Here is a 15269-nt window from a genome sequence, read left to right on the forward strand (position 1 = left end):
GGGTGTAATACTTAAACCTTTTAAGTAATAAAGCGCCCCTTATCGAAAAAGAAAGAACGTCGCACACTTAAAAGATAATTGACTATATTGAGATGCACAATCCGTCAAACCTAGAGTTGGATCCCTAGTGGGTTGGGGACACAAGCACTCCTGCTTTGCACCTTGTACAAGGAATGAAAATGCATTTATTAAGGTATTAGAAAGTGCCTTCTTCCCCCATGGTGCAATTTATTCACAATGTAAATCACTTTTTTTTGCTATTAGTTGAAACTATGCACCATTTTTTTAACAAGTGGCAGAGCCATCCTGGGACGACTACGCCCCTCCCCCAGCTAATAGGGTATACCACATAGTAATTAGCCTTGATATGCAGCAAAGCCAACCGAAAAACATGCCCCTTCCCCCTTCACCACCGCTTTTAACGATGAACACCTAATTGTACACATGATGGCAGTCGGGGTTTGGGTAGCCTATGTATATGGTGTCGGTAACACAATCAAGATGATCCTTTTGCGAGGGACCATTGACCGCTAGATGTGGAAGAGCATACAAGAGAAGATGTCAATGAGGAGCGATAGACTTCGATGACCCAACGAAGTTAGGAGATGTAGGATCAATATGTAGTAGACATAATTGCCAATGACAAAAGAAAAAGTCATGAAAATATATGAGAAAATTGTTATACGAAGGACAAGGAGGATTTGAGGCAGAGAAATGACGGGAAATGGACGGCACCTAAAGTCGTGCTCGTTCAAAAGTACAATTGAAGTTTGAGATGAGACACTCATATACATATATTTTTTGAATAATCACTTGTATAAATAATGAAAGCAAGATGCTTGAGCGTGATACACACTGATCAAAAAATCGAGGTGGATACGTGTCCTCTCGAACCTAGGTTGTTCTCTCTCTCTGCACAAGCAAAGAGCATCTAAAGATTTCAAACCAGTTTGAAATGAAAGATTGCAAACCAGATTTAATTGTCGCTGATTTAGTATAAAATATTACGATTGCAGATGTAAAGCAGATGATTAGAAAACGCAAGAATGAGAATTCATATGTGCGGTTTGGAACAGGATGAAAGCGCAAGGCAAAATAAGCAAGCCATTTCTTTTTACATATATAGCTTTTACTAAAAGATTTTGATCACTCTAGGTGCCTCATTCATCAAAACGACCATATTTGCTTCGCTGCATGATCTATAGTTGAATTAGATTCCACTGACTTGTGGGCCTCGCGTGGCTGCACCTGCACGACGTTTGCTCCCATCCCACTAGTACGATGGGACGCAGGGCTGTGACGAGGGACGTCCCTTCCTGTCCCGGCCTCGGCCACTAGCTAGCACCAGCAGTGCGATGGCATCGCACGCAGCGACAAACTCCCAAGCTGCAAACGCGACGAACCGGCACACGGGACATGGCACCGCGGCCGGTGACTCATCGTACTAATCCGCTGGCCAATGCTGCGTCGACACGACGACGCGCATTGCTCTTGGCTCGGGCCCGTGGTCAGAGCTGCCGACATGGTGCTTCCGGTACCCCACTCCCAACTCCCAAAAGTGCAGTACAAAATGCGGCGCACCGCCGAGGCCTGCCTCTCCAGTTAGCCGGGAGCCAGCCAAATGGCGACGCGCGCCTCCACTCCGTTCGTCCAGGCGTCGCCGGCTGAGCGGTAAGCAAAATATCTTTCCGTCCCTGTTGTTGATGTTTTCCTCCCGCTTTACTTTATGTTGCCTTCTTCCTCCCATTTCTGCTTGCTCTACTCTTCGCCTTGATTATTTTTTGGAGATCGAGATTGTGTTCTTGCATCGTTGCCACCATTGGCTCGTCACCTTGCTGGTCTCTCTAGATGCAGCAAAATTAAGCTGGCCGCGTCAGGTGTACGCCGGTTTAGCTAGTGCTAATACAGATCTCATAATTATGCAGAGCGTGCGTGCGTGCGTTGAGGGCGATGAGCTCGATCTGCTTCTAAAGCGTCGCGGGGGGTCGCTGTTGGTTGGTTCACCGCCGGCTCGTACGCGGGTGGCTGGGGAGGCGCCGGGAGGAAGTGGAGAGAGGCGCATTGCCATGGCCACCGTGTGTTAGTCGGCCGTGCCCGCCAGTAACGCCGTCCGCGCTGGCCAGAACCACTGCGTTGGGCGCCAGCCGCGGACGCGCGCGCGCGCTCCAGTAGGAAACAGAGCACCGCCGCGCGCGTGTTGCCCACAGTCACTGCTAATTAAGCTCGCTGACGCTGCTCTCGTCCCGTTACGAATTCGTTCTTTGCTTCCCTTTTTCGAGGCTCGTTTCACTTGTCCGACAGTCTCCGTCTTCACCACATGCATGGCTGCCCCTGTACGCCAACTTGCCAAGATTCGTGCGGCGTCTCCCTTTGCCTGTACTACTACATTCAATACTACCTGTCCAGTCAGTCCAATTAGCTGCTTGCTTGACCCGGGGCACAGCCCAAGGGGCAACCCGCCGCCTTCGGTAGTTTGCCTTTTTGGTGAAAGGCCTGTCGGTGGAAGGACATGCCAGATCTGGAAGGGACGTAGCACAGTGATCCCGGAGCATATGACGCATATGTCCCCGGCAGGCAGCATGACTCGACGCTCTGCCGGTCTGCCCGGTCGAAACGTATGCCTCTACCAGCGCCTGACGTTTCGACCGTGGAGACCCGCCACGCGACCAGGCGCGCGTGGCCCCAAGCTGCTTGTTTATTACGACGCGGCTTCCTTCCTTGGCCTGAGCTGCTATCTATCTATGCCTCCTTCCCCCATCTCTCTCTCCGTTTCCATTTGCTGCTGCTTCTTCTGGAGTTTCTCCTCTCCTGCCCTTCAGTCTCTGGCTCTCTGCAAGACGCGGCAAAGGTGGGTCAACGCGTGTGCTCGAGTTCTTTGATGCTTTGGTTGATGTTGTTGCTCATCTCATGGATAAGTGCTGTTGTTGATTTTTCATGATATGCACGAGCGGGGGTTTGATTTCCGTCACCGCGGCCTGAGACGAGGGGTTCGTCCACACACCTCAACTTTTTCACGCGCGTCGATCTTTGCTAGATTTACCATATAACACAGACTATATGTTGTGATGCAGTAGAGCGGACGTGTGCTTCCGTTCCGTGCAAGGCGGGATCAACCTGACAACATGAGCGAGGGCATCCTTGCCCAAGGCCAAGATGAAGGAAGGAAGGAAGGAAGGAGGACGGCGCGGCGAGGCAATCGGTGCAGTGACCGCACCGTGGTCGAGCTCACGGATGGGCGTGCCGCCATTGCCGGCGCCGGCACCGTGTCAGGTGTGTTTTGCTCGCTCGTATTATTCCATTCCCCGATGTTCACGCGGCCGATCTGTACACTTTGAAAGGTTTTCTTACTCAGCCGGTTTTACAAATTAATTAAAGCACATCTGCAAAAATATTTACAGTGTTGTTAAAAATTGTTCATCTAGTGTAAAAAAAAATGAACTGCTTGTGTTATTAAAAATTGTTCATCTAGTGAAAAAACTGCTTGTTTTTAGAGCTTAGAAAAATAAATATCTGCGATGGAAGGTACTCGACGATCTAACTAATTCTAGGTCAATTAAGAATTAGCAAATCTGTGAAATAAATTGCCAACTCTATGCATTATTCTTTTTTTTAACCCACGCACAACTTCTACCAAAAACTTACATACTGCGAGAGAACCAATAACTACCTGAAGAAAAACTAGGGAATAACTGACAGCAAATGGGAATAGTCCGTATGATTTTTCTACAACTAGTGCGTAAGAATAACATTGCTCTCTCCCTCAAAAAATAGAAGAATGGCACTGCTCATTTTTCATCGGGATTAAAGCTGAACTTTGTTTTCTTGCCTCAACGCACTACTAGATTTTTTTTTTTAGGATCACGCACTTACTCCCTCCGTCCCATAATATAAGAACGTTTTTGACACTAGTGTAGTGCCAGAAACGTTCTTATATTATGGGACAGAGAGAGTACTAGATAAACGAAACATGCTTTCTGCACAACTAGTGCATCGAGATTCAGCAAACACTAACATCACGAGGCCCAGCCCAAAGCCCAATCTGGTAGACGCAAAGAGAAAAGAGCAAAGAGGCTGTAAATTCTGTAGCAAATGCAAGACAAAGTAGGCCCACATCTCATCATCCAGCAAGGCTACTACTACTTTTTTTTTGACGAATTGCAAGGCTACCACTTATTTCATCTTTTTTTGTTTTGCGGGGAACCACTTATTTCATCTCAAATCAGCATTATGGGATCACTTACTGACATGAATAAGTGCATTAGGTTATAATAAAGTGCATCCACATAAACTGATTTCCCATTCAGTTGCAATTTTATTTGTTGACAGAGACCACTCAGTTCCATACGATAGGAATAGCGAAGGATGATAACAGACTGATAGATTCACATAAATATCACATATAGTTCGAACAAGGCAAAAGGTAAAACATCATATTATTGAATTAGTGTTAACCCACCACCCTTTTATTGAATTTGCCCTTACTGCCATACACGTTACAAGCAGCAGCTCTGACAACTCTTTCATACCCAACTGGGGAAGAGTGTTGCATCAGGAACAGAGCATTGCTTGTACCAAATGCAGACACACCACATGACTGCTCTCAAGTCCTTCCTCGCTTCTTCTTTCCCCTAGGACCATTGGCGTTCTCGCCACTCGTGCCTGCCCCGCTATTTTGTTGCGCCGACATCTGCACTCCGGCAAACAAGCAGGCAAAGCTTGTAAATAATCTTTGCACATATGGATTCAGAGGATCTATTCTGACGCCTCCATTTTGTCTTGTTTTTAGTTTATAGACTAAATTGCCTTGAAAATAGCCTTTTTATTGATTTAACTCTCCAACCAGGTTCTGTTTCAAAACTTAATTTCCTATTTGCAGGTAACTGACGGGATTTATTCTTATGTCTCCATTTTGTCTGTCATTTCAGGCAGCCTGCAATACAAACCGGCTTACTAATGCTACGGAATAAGCTAGACAATTCTCAGAAAAATGGAAAAAGAACCCGCTTGTCACTGGCTTACGGTAAACTTCAAGAGTATCCTGATTCCAGTATAGCCAGAAGATATTTTGGCATCTGCTATTTTGGCATCACAGGAATGTTCATACTTAATTTAGGCCTACCAAACAAAGCTTGTTCACAAGGTTTTCATTATCTTTGGCACGAGGTCAGATTTCTTTATGCATACGTGTGTCTGTTGCTTGGATCATATCCACAAGTACAGTTCTACTCAATCAAGGGCAGCACACAAACCTTTATGCCCTGTTTGAAATGGATACACTGGTTTGAGCTAAATACCGATGCCATACATCCATTCCAAACAGGTCCTTATGCTGAATTTAGAAAATCTACTAGCAGTTGACTCCTTCTGAGTTAATGAAACTATCAAAGGCAGTCACATCCATAGTGAAGTATCCAGTGAGCTTATTTTGCTCTACCTATCATTTACCAACACATAGGCTCTAATATAGCAAACACATTCAGCCCATTATCTCAAGATCTAAGTACTTTCTTTAACTTTTCTATAGTAGAATTGGTAATAAAAATGGAAACTGCATACCCTATATCATAGATAATAACATTATATGCTCAGTAGGAATTAATTATGTCTAGTTAGGGCATCAAGAACAAGACTGGAAACCAAGATAGTGATAAAGCTGTGAGCTACTGAATTAGTGAAAATAGCTGAAAACAGAGCCATTTTTCTGATGGAGCAAAGGGTCCAACAGGAACCAAAGACTTGATGCATTGACAAAACACCTGATTACAGGTGTCAATAGAGCCATTGAAGTGTACCTTCTTGGATTTTGTATTCCTCAAAGCATCTGTCAGGAGTTTCTCCAGTTTCTCTAGCTTATTAGCATCTGAGACATCAGCATTGTTTTGAATAGACCTGCAGGATTGCACACAATCAGCTTATGGAAAAACACAGTAAATAACATACTAGAAGAGATTATGAAAGGTCTCAAGAGCTACCAGGAAGCGATCTCTTTAAGCGTTGACTGTATGTTTGAAGGATCACCATCCTGGTCCCGAACCAAAATATTGTGTCAGAGATATGTAAGTATATAAACAATCATATAATTTGGATATCATGGATTCAAAATGGTGTACTTACAAATATAGTCTTAGGTTATAGAATATAAATGGCTTATTTGGATAAACTAGTAGCTACCCAAAAAAAACTCTATTTGTATTCATTTTGCTGGTCCTTGATTATAAACACTCCATCATAGGTGACATAATCCTTGATCACAGACACTTCATCATGCACATCATACTTCCATGGCAAATTCAGAAATATAGACTGATAGAATCCATGATACTTGGCAGTTACATATTCCACACCTAAACAAGCTCTAAGATATGCAATAAGAAAAGCTATAGATTATTTTACATTGTTGCTACTTGCATCGCCTCCATTCAAGTTCGTTCCAGCTCCTGCAAATCTCTGATAGAGATCATATGTACCTTCAATGCTGAAAACAAATGTACCACATTAACATTTGGAAACTCACTGTACTAAAGCTGTAAGACTCTGACAGTCGGTTTCAAACAAAAATATCTAAGTAGTCAGGAGAAACAGTAAAATAGGATTCATCTCTTTCTCTTTTATAATTTGGTGAAGACTGCATATAGGTCTTTCAAATAAAAATTTGGTGAAGACCTGCATGTAAGACTCTGACAGGCGATTTCAAACAAAAAAACTAAGTACTGAGGACAAAAAGTAAAATAGAATTCATCTCTTTCTCTTTTATAATTTGGTGAAGACTGCATATAGGTCTTTCAAACAAAAAAATGGCGAAGACCTGCATGTAAGACTCTGAAAGGCGATTTCAAACAAAAATTGTAAGTACTGAGGAGAAACAGTAAAATAGAATTCATCTCTTTCTCTTTTATAATTTGGTGAAGACCTGCATGTAGTTTCATCATATCTCAACCTGTGCAAACAATAGCTACATAGTGTAAATTTAGAAACTTTTGTATCACTTTTCTCTTATAAAAGCCCCCTCCTTGGGCCCGAGTAAACCTGATGATGGACAGCCCAGCCCGATGACCCAGCCCGAGCCGGACCCAAAAAAATGGGCTGGGCTGGTCAGGCTTGCCTTTTCGGCCGGGTTTGGGTTCATTTTACCGGCCAAAAGAGTATTCAGGATGGGCTTGGGCTTCAATTTTCGTGATTTTCAGGCCGGGCTTGCACGTGCGTAGGCTAAACAATAGTGTTCAGTCAGGACTTTCGGCTTCACGCAGCTTTTTGGGCCGGGCTCGGGCTTGAGAAAAGATATATTTTTGGGTTCCGGGCTAGGCTAAGGCTTGTAGTTTAAGGATCGGGCTTTGGCAAACCCGGCCTTAAACCCGGCCCGATATATGATTAGGTTTAGGCCCGAAGGCTCTTTGCCTCCCGGAAGACGTTTTCTCCTCGGCATTCTCCAAGTCTTCTCCCAAGAGTTTGGGCCTTTGGGAAAGATGTTTGACCTAGAGTACAATACCCAACATGTATGGTATTACTTGCCCCCGTCGGCTAAAACTTCTATCAAGTTTGTAGCTACGAACCATTAAATGGATAAGATTAGTAAGGATGTTCATAAATACCTTCTAAGCATGTAGGTAAGAACACATATAAGAAGAGAAATTAAACCACATATACATTCCTTTCGAACGATATTATTGTCTCCCTTTTAGACTTTAGAGTGTGTCATCTTCACAAGCCCTCGCTCAATGTTTTTCTTTGGTTCCATAACGTTTGCATCATCCTTGGAAAGGGCTAGAACAACTACAAGAAAACTAGGACCCTCAATAAGACCGACCTCTTAGCCACGTAAGATTTAGTTGATCTGGTGAGGTTGACTCTAAGAAGTTCAAGATATTTTCTTAGCCACCTAAGAAAAGTCATTTTTCCCAACAGAAGCATAATCGATAATATAGGGCTTCAAGCATTCCTTGGTACAACTATAAAAATTGTGACACACATAGGTTGTCAAATCTACCCACTCCATTCGTCGTGGGTGCAATGCGGTGAGCTCAAGATGGTGGTAGGCAATTCGAGCAAAAGGGGGGCATCTATCTTCATAGTGGGTGGGGTTTCTATACTCCGAGGCGGATCGGGCACCAAACTTAGCTTAGATCTCCAGGAAAGCCCCTACATAGCTCAAGAAATAGTCCTACATGATGACCATTGTCAGTCGAAATGGATGGTACAACTTCAAGATGCATCACATTAAAAATGCAGTCGAATATGTTGATATCCTCAATATTCCTACTTCAGTATGACGCACAACAAATATGCTATCATACACAAACACATCTACATCACCATAATGATTCTAGACTTATTGGGCAACTTGTTCATGCGGCAAGCTCGTGGAGTCTAGCATACCTGCCTAGGCCGTGCACACCAACATCGTGTGGTGCACCACGAGGGTTTGAACAACCACCGTATTTGCAACTCTCAAATGAAGTCCATGCACTTGATATGGTAAGGGTTCCTAACTGCAAGAAATGTTAATTTCTACAAGCATACCTTCTTGCAAAAGCGCCCTAAAAGATCCATGGTGAAGTAATATTTAAGTCATTAACTTGCTCCGAAGAAACTTCTCACCCTATAACAAGTAGAGATGGGAGAAGTCCCCTGGTATACTCCAAAAGGAGTTTTACATGGATAAGCTATGTGATTGGTAATTCCACACTTCAGAGGTCACCAGTAACACTAAATGAGTCTTGAAGCGACCATCAAGTAATATGAGTTCCTATACATGCAAGAAATCATATCGGAAGAGGCTAGGCGGACTTGTGGTAACAATTGCATCAGAGTATGTTTTAGATAAAACCACCATCAAGAGTTGATTGAAAGAAACGTTTCATTCGAGATACTTTCTAAGATTTGCGGGAGGTAAGAAGCCATGGGAACTACCCCAACATTCTCATAACGTTGAAGATCCTCCAAGGGGAAGTCTCTCAAAGGATCATCCTATAAACTATTGAGGCTATTGAAGTAGAAAAGTTGAAGAAATGGGAAGCCACCATGTTGGGTTTCCCCGGCGTTTATGAGCATGCCACAATAGTTTGTCTATGTCGTGAGCTCGATGTTGGGTAATCTCCCCTTTGTTTCTCTTATTGGTACCTCCCGTGTTGACAGTCCCTCGAAATGAGCTGAAAGGATTCACCTTTTATAAATGTCTGCATGTCTTGTGTTGACAATGAACATGGAAGCCTCCCTAGGTTTTGAGCCTTGCCTAGAGAAATCACTTTGCACTCCCAAAGCCCGAGTAAGACTGCCTGAAAGGTGTAAAAGGGTTGGTGCATGAGCTTGTCCTTCGATGTGTACACTCCACAACATTGGATACCACTGCATCAGATGTGGTTGACTCATGAGATTGTTCTATGTCACTCATTTGTGTAAATCCTGGATGAATGTGAGCCACAAGAAAAGCAAACCCATGTGGAGATACTTTAACCACTCGAGGAAGGACTCATGATTGTATTGCCCCTATGAGGGAAGCATCGTTGCCAACGAAGCAAGGGAGAGTCTTTAAGAACACCCCCAAAAGGAGTCGTAAAGGGACAAGTTATGTGACTGATTCCACACTTAAGTGGTCACTAGTGACGCTAAATTAATGTTGAAGCGACAATCAAGTTACGCGTAGTTCCTATGCATGCATCACTAGCTTAATTATATTGGAGAAGGCAGGCGAACTTGTGGGAACAATTGCATTGGAGTATGTTTTGGACCAAACCACCATCTAGAGCTAATTGGAAGAAACGTTTGATTGAAACACTTCTAAGATTGGTAGGTGGTAAGAAGCCATAGCTAGTATTTCGCCACCCATCATAAAGTTGAAGATCCTCCAAAGGAAAGCCTCTCGAAGAATCATCGTTGAAACTATTGATGTTATTGTAAGATTAGGAGAAAATTTGAAGAAATGGGAAGCAACCAAGTTGGATTTGCCCGAAAGTTTATGAGCATGCCACAATATCTTCTCTGTGTTGTGAGATCGATTTCCATCTAAAATAGAGGGTAACCTTCCCTTATTATGTCTTGTTGGTACCTCCTATGTTGGGAAAGCTCTTGAAATGAGCAGTGAGTTCGCCTTTTTCAAGCATCCGCAATAGGATCCAACATAAACCTTCATCCTTGGGTTATCATTATTGACACAAACGAAGCATGGAACAACCTTTGAACTGACATAGGCTCGATCTACCACTCTTCACTGTGACCTTTTGGAACACATACCACCATCAACTTTCTCTTCAACCAAAATGATTACAATATCACAAGCGTAGTATGAGAACAATAACATACCATGCTAGAAAAAATGAACCCATGCCTTAAAATCTCCAATGCAAGGGGGCTACGTGATTCAAGAAGCCTCGATTCCCATATGACCATACCATGATTCAATGGACAAGAGCTACGATGACATTAAAATCCCCTCACAAAAACATTAGGACCCTTTGACTGTTTATTAGATGGCAACAAGGCATGATTGTGGGGCGCGCTTGCATGAATGTGGTGATGTATTAATTGGCCTTATGCTATCAAGGGATCCCATGTAACGAGCATCGCGGTGGTCCAATTATTTTACAAGTGGCCACCATTATTGCTAGTAGATTGTCTCTGCTACATATCCATCAGTATAAGAGTGTATGTCTGATAAATTGAAGGTTATGCTTAATGTGACCCCCTGAATGGAATGGTGCAATTTTCATGCTCTTTCTCCATAGCCAGAGGTGAGCAACAAATTTAAGTGCCTTTTGACCCTCTTGACATGAACTTTAGAGCCCTTTAAGTGCCTTTTGACCCTCTTGACATGAACTTTAGAGCCCTTTGGCTCAGAGACACCTCATAGTACGAATCTTAATATCAAGGAGTGACATGGAGGTGCATCGCAAATGTCAAGGCCAATAATGGGAAATGGGATGTATTTAGGCATGTGATGCCATACTTGGGTTAGCACCTCATGTCATTTAGATAGATGAAGATACTAATGCTCTATTAGTATCTAGTGTTTCACAACCTTAGGGCTTCACCCAACGGGCCAACCAGATAAATGCAATTCCCATAACTAAGCAGGAGATAAAGAATCATCATGTTTAGCTTCAGGATTAGGATCTCCATGTTTTTCTGTAGGAGGGCCTTATTGGTGGCAGTCCAATCCTTCTCGCTCTTCATTCGTGGCCCCACCAGGGGTCTCTAGCATGCTTGGATGCGATTGGACACATGTAAGAGAAAAAGGATGAAGAAAGTTTGTCCTAAAAGATAAATTATGTTTGTGACTCTATAGCCGCACCAGTTGGATTGGCCATCGATGTAAACTACGAAACGTAAACTCAATTAGTGCACATGAAATCGACATGTTTGGTCGAATCTGAACAAGATCAGACTGGCTTCTGGATTTGTCAGCAATGTATCATGATCGTGTGATTGGGCTCTAAGTTGATTCCCAAGGGTCTTAGTTCGTTTTAAACAACATAGCTAGTTGCATGCAAAGTCAATTGAATGGTCGAATCAAACAATAACCGATATATGATGAAACCAATAAATATGATTTACCAAGTGAAGATGGGCATGGTCGATGCATCGATTGGATTTGTCATTTTCTTTGAGGTTTTGAGCGTTACCACCCACAATGTGCTTTACCCCGTCAAACCCCGCCAATCCCCCGCCAATCGGCAATCAGCAGTCAGGACGCCACAAGGGAGGGCACTACCCCTTCAACCATTGCAAGGACTAATGCCCCTCTGAACCCCTTTTGAAAGCACCTTTTATACCATAGGACATTCTAAAGAGTTGTGGATTCACTTAATACAGTATAATGTGATTCTATCTATAACTTGTTTTTGCAGGATTATTGTGTAGAGTATGGCCCATTATGTATGTGATGCGTGTATGTAATTTTCCATGGCCTATGAGTCATGAGTATGTCACCCAGACTGGAGCCAATAAGCTATCATTAATTGTATTAACGACCTGCGTGTCGGCTTGTAATGATTCCATAATGCTATGTAATTTATTACTAACTGTTAGGAGCAACAAATTATATTAATACTTGGTGGCACATTGTACATGGACCATGAAGATGGAGATCATAATGGATAACAGAACCATGGCGATGGAGATCACCATAAGGGTGCCATACTATATATCACAATCATGTGAATGTGGTGGATTTTATTATTGTTATTTTACTCCTACGTACCCTCACATAGTATCAAGTAAAACTCATGCCCTCCCAATTAAAAGTTACATTGCACATCTCCTCTAAATTAATGGTGGGTCTACAAATGTAGGGTGCCATTAACTTTCCTTGATTAGATGTGTTCATGTTGAAATACACCCATAGCATTTGTTAACTTGACAAGGTCATCATAACAGTTAAGAACGTTGAGACATTGAGGTTGGCGTTGAGGCATAGAGATGCCACCTAGTAAAACGAGTCATATAGGGATAACGATTAGCAAGGTGTTTCTTACCGATTCAATTGTCTTTCAGTAGTGGCGCAAAAGGTCACTATTAGACTAGTTAATTGTAGGTCTTGAGTCACTCTATCAATAGAGGAATATTGATTTTAGTGGGAGTACATTCAATTAAATTTGCTTAATACCATTGACTATTTGATGGATTTATGTCTGTCAATGATTAATACGTCGACAATCTTACAATCGACTGTAGGTCGTGGAAGACAGTAGGGAGAAAGGTGGTGCCGAAGGGATCTCATCTACGATGAAGGTGACACGGTGGTTTTACCCAGGTTCAAGCCTCCAGATGGATAAAAGTCCTACATCTTGCCTAATAAGCTTTATTGATCAATGAGGGGATTAAAATGATGTATAACTAACTTATGAAAAACTAGATTACATGCATGTTTCTCCTGGAGTTTGATGATCTTTGACTAAGGGACACTCGCCCCTATGTAGGTTGCGGGCGATGGTGATAGTTGTCTTCGAGGGATACAATACGATAATGTGATCCCGCTGTTATAGGGAGTGTATCTCTCATAACTGCCAAATCTCTAGCTTAGTGCACACATCCTTATCCCTTTGAAGTGTCGGCTCGGTCACAACGAGGTGCAAGACATTGGAATATTCAGACACCCTTTTGGTCACTTGGTACGCAGGCCATTGAGGCATCCTTCTTGGACTAGGTACATGTAGTCACCGAGTAACCCCACCAGTACATGAAATGAATCTATTGTTATGCTTAGTGGATGCGGTGGGGAAAGTATTATCCACTCCCACTTGTAGAATCTTCCCGTCTGGCTTGGCGGAGTGGGAGCCTCAATCTATGTAGTTCCCTTCGTCCTCTGTGGTTCAACACGTACCCACAATCACAATTTTGCTCCAATATTAGACCAATGTATGGAGACGATATTTGAGGTTGGAAAACGAAGAGTTCTTCAGCAAGGAACAGTGTTCATTCAAACCGCTTCCGTTTGCTAGCGTGAATTTTGGGTAGTGGCCTTGGTGTATTTCGATCTAAACCATCACCGGTGCAGGGCGGGCTATAAAAAACCACGAGAGGCTACTTGTCGAGACTCTTTTCCCTTTGGTTTATCCACCCCCTTTTCTCCTCGCCCCTCTGCCAGAATGGTAAAGTGGCCCATGGACAATGTCGACTCTTGAGCGAGAGGTAGCTACATGAGTTGGTGGACGGTCACCTCCTGTAGGAGCAGGAGGCCATACACTGGCGCTCTACCCTTAGGGAGGCCTCTACTCAGAATAACCCTGACAAATTGGTCGTATTTGAAAGCTTCTGCCAGTGGGCCTTTTGATCCCGCCATCTGCCTTCATGGGTATCTTGGTCTGGTACCAAATCGAGCTTACCCACCTCAGCCCGTCGTCCTTGGCGCTGCTTGCTTTTTTCATGCACCTTTGTAAAGCTTGGCTTAGGGTAAGTCCAAACCTCGACATGTGGCGGTACTTCTTCCAGCTCCAGAAAGCCGAAAAAATCATTGTAGATAGGGTGTCTGACACCGCATCATTCCATGTTTGCATGGAGCAACATAGAGATTACATCACCAGACGTTTCCCCCCACCGCCAGGTTAGTGGTCAATGTCATTTTATTGTCGGGGCGAATTCAGGGAGGCTCCCTGACCGAGATTCCTGAGTAGAGTTCCAGGCCTACCTCCCTATGGCAGCTATGTTCTATCGCCCCACTATTGCTGGTAAAGATCTTCATGCCAAGGATGTAACCCGAGACTTCTTGGGGCGCCACATTTTCCTTCGATGTTTAAGGTCTTAAGCTTCATGCACTAGCCAATGCAACTAGGCAACCACATATACACTTCAACACCTCTCTCACGTGTGACGCGGGAAGTCGACATGTGGATAGACTCACAGGTATGGCTCACAAGGCCTATACATGGACACAAAGGGGGCAACAACAATTTTTGGATAAACTGCGAAAGCCGGAACTTGAACTCAAGACCTTAGGCTCTGATACCAGGTTAAGCTTTCTGCATCTAGCCAACGCAACCAAAAGTCCGAACTAATGAAAATGGTTAGAAAATCCACATATACACTTCAACATGAGGGAGTCGCGGAGTTCTCCGATGAAAGAAGTGATATCCATTGTGATTGATAAGGTTTTGCTTGCCTCAACCAAGCGTCATCATACTGAGTGATCCACTTCTAGCCGACCCTTCACCACAGCAAGTTGTACACACCTCTGATCGTTCAGATAAGGTTGGAGTTCCCTCCCTGTTTGGCCCGATGGCTGGAGCATATCGGGTGCACAACTGCCACCACTTGGCACTGGCCGAAACCAAGGAGAGATTTCTCACTAGGAGCTAGGGGTTCTGAGGCTAGAAACCCCTAACTCGGAAATGAGGAAGAGGAGGGATGAGCCTGACCCCACGAAGCTCCCTCTGAAGCACCCTTGCGGTGGTAGACGAGGGATAACCCAACTAACGGTGATCCCCCCTTTTGTTGGTTGATGCTCTTCTGTGGGTGGGCTTCGGTCTTATTTTTCCTATGAAGCCCTGGTTCCAGTGGATAGTTTTGGAGGCGATGACATTGTGATCCCTCCCACAATCCAATGGTGACCCGATCGGTCCGACTTAGATAGCTGGGAGGCCCATCAAGGCTAGATGAGGACGAGCTTTGCTTATAGGAGTTACATGCGGGTCTTCCTACCAAGGTGGATGAGACAAATTGCTTGCCATCCTTACCATGTGCTAGGGTAATACTTTTCTTGGCTAGTTAAACATTAACCTCCTCGTATGTACAATCGTCTCTTTTGGGGTCTCGCAAGTCAAGGCGAGATGGGGCCGACC

The 15269-nt window shown here is 43.8% G+C and overlaps 1 protein-coding gene and 1 long non-coding RNA gene across 2 annotated transcripts in view; one reads left to right on the plus strand and one right to left on the minus strand.

Moving 5' to 3' along the window:
• The first annotated feature begins 1596 nt into the window (after positions 1 to 1596).
• Positions 1597 to 5181, plus strand: LOC123080331 (uncharacterized). Its single transcript, XR_006438308.1, has 4 exons — positions 1597 to 1671; positions 1926 to 2987; positions 3072 to 3270; positions 4926 to 5181. It is a non-coding gene; the product is annotated as an uncharacterized lncRNA (long non-coding RNA).
• The window catches only part of LOC543018 (MADS-box transcription factor 51), a 32602-nt gene continuing 21611 nt past the window's right edge, over positions 4279 to 15269 (minus strand). The window contains exons 2-5 of the mRNA XM_044503242.1: positions 6394 to 6475; positions 5973 to 6022; positions 5793 to 5889; positions 4279 to 4687 (exon numbers count right to left, since the gene is read on the minus strand). Of these exons, the coding sequence (XP_044359177.1) occupies positions 4601 to 4687; positions 5793 to 5889; positions 5973 to 6022; positions 6394 to 6475 (316 nt within the window). The 3' untranslated portion in view covers positions 4279 to 4600. The remainder of the gene's footprint in view (positions 4688 to 5792; positions 5890 to 5972; positions 6023 to 6393; positions 6476 to 15269) is intronic.

The sequence above is a fragment of the Triticum aestivum genome, chromosome 3D (assembly GCF_018294505.1).
Source record: "Triticum aestivum cultivar Chinese Spring chromosome 3D, IWGSC CS RefSeq v2.1, whole genome shotgun sequence".
NCBI lineage: Eukaryota > Viridiplantae > Streptophyta > Magnoliopsida > Poales > Poaceae > Triticum > Triticum aestivum.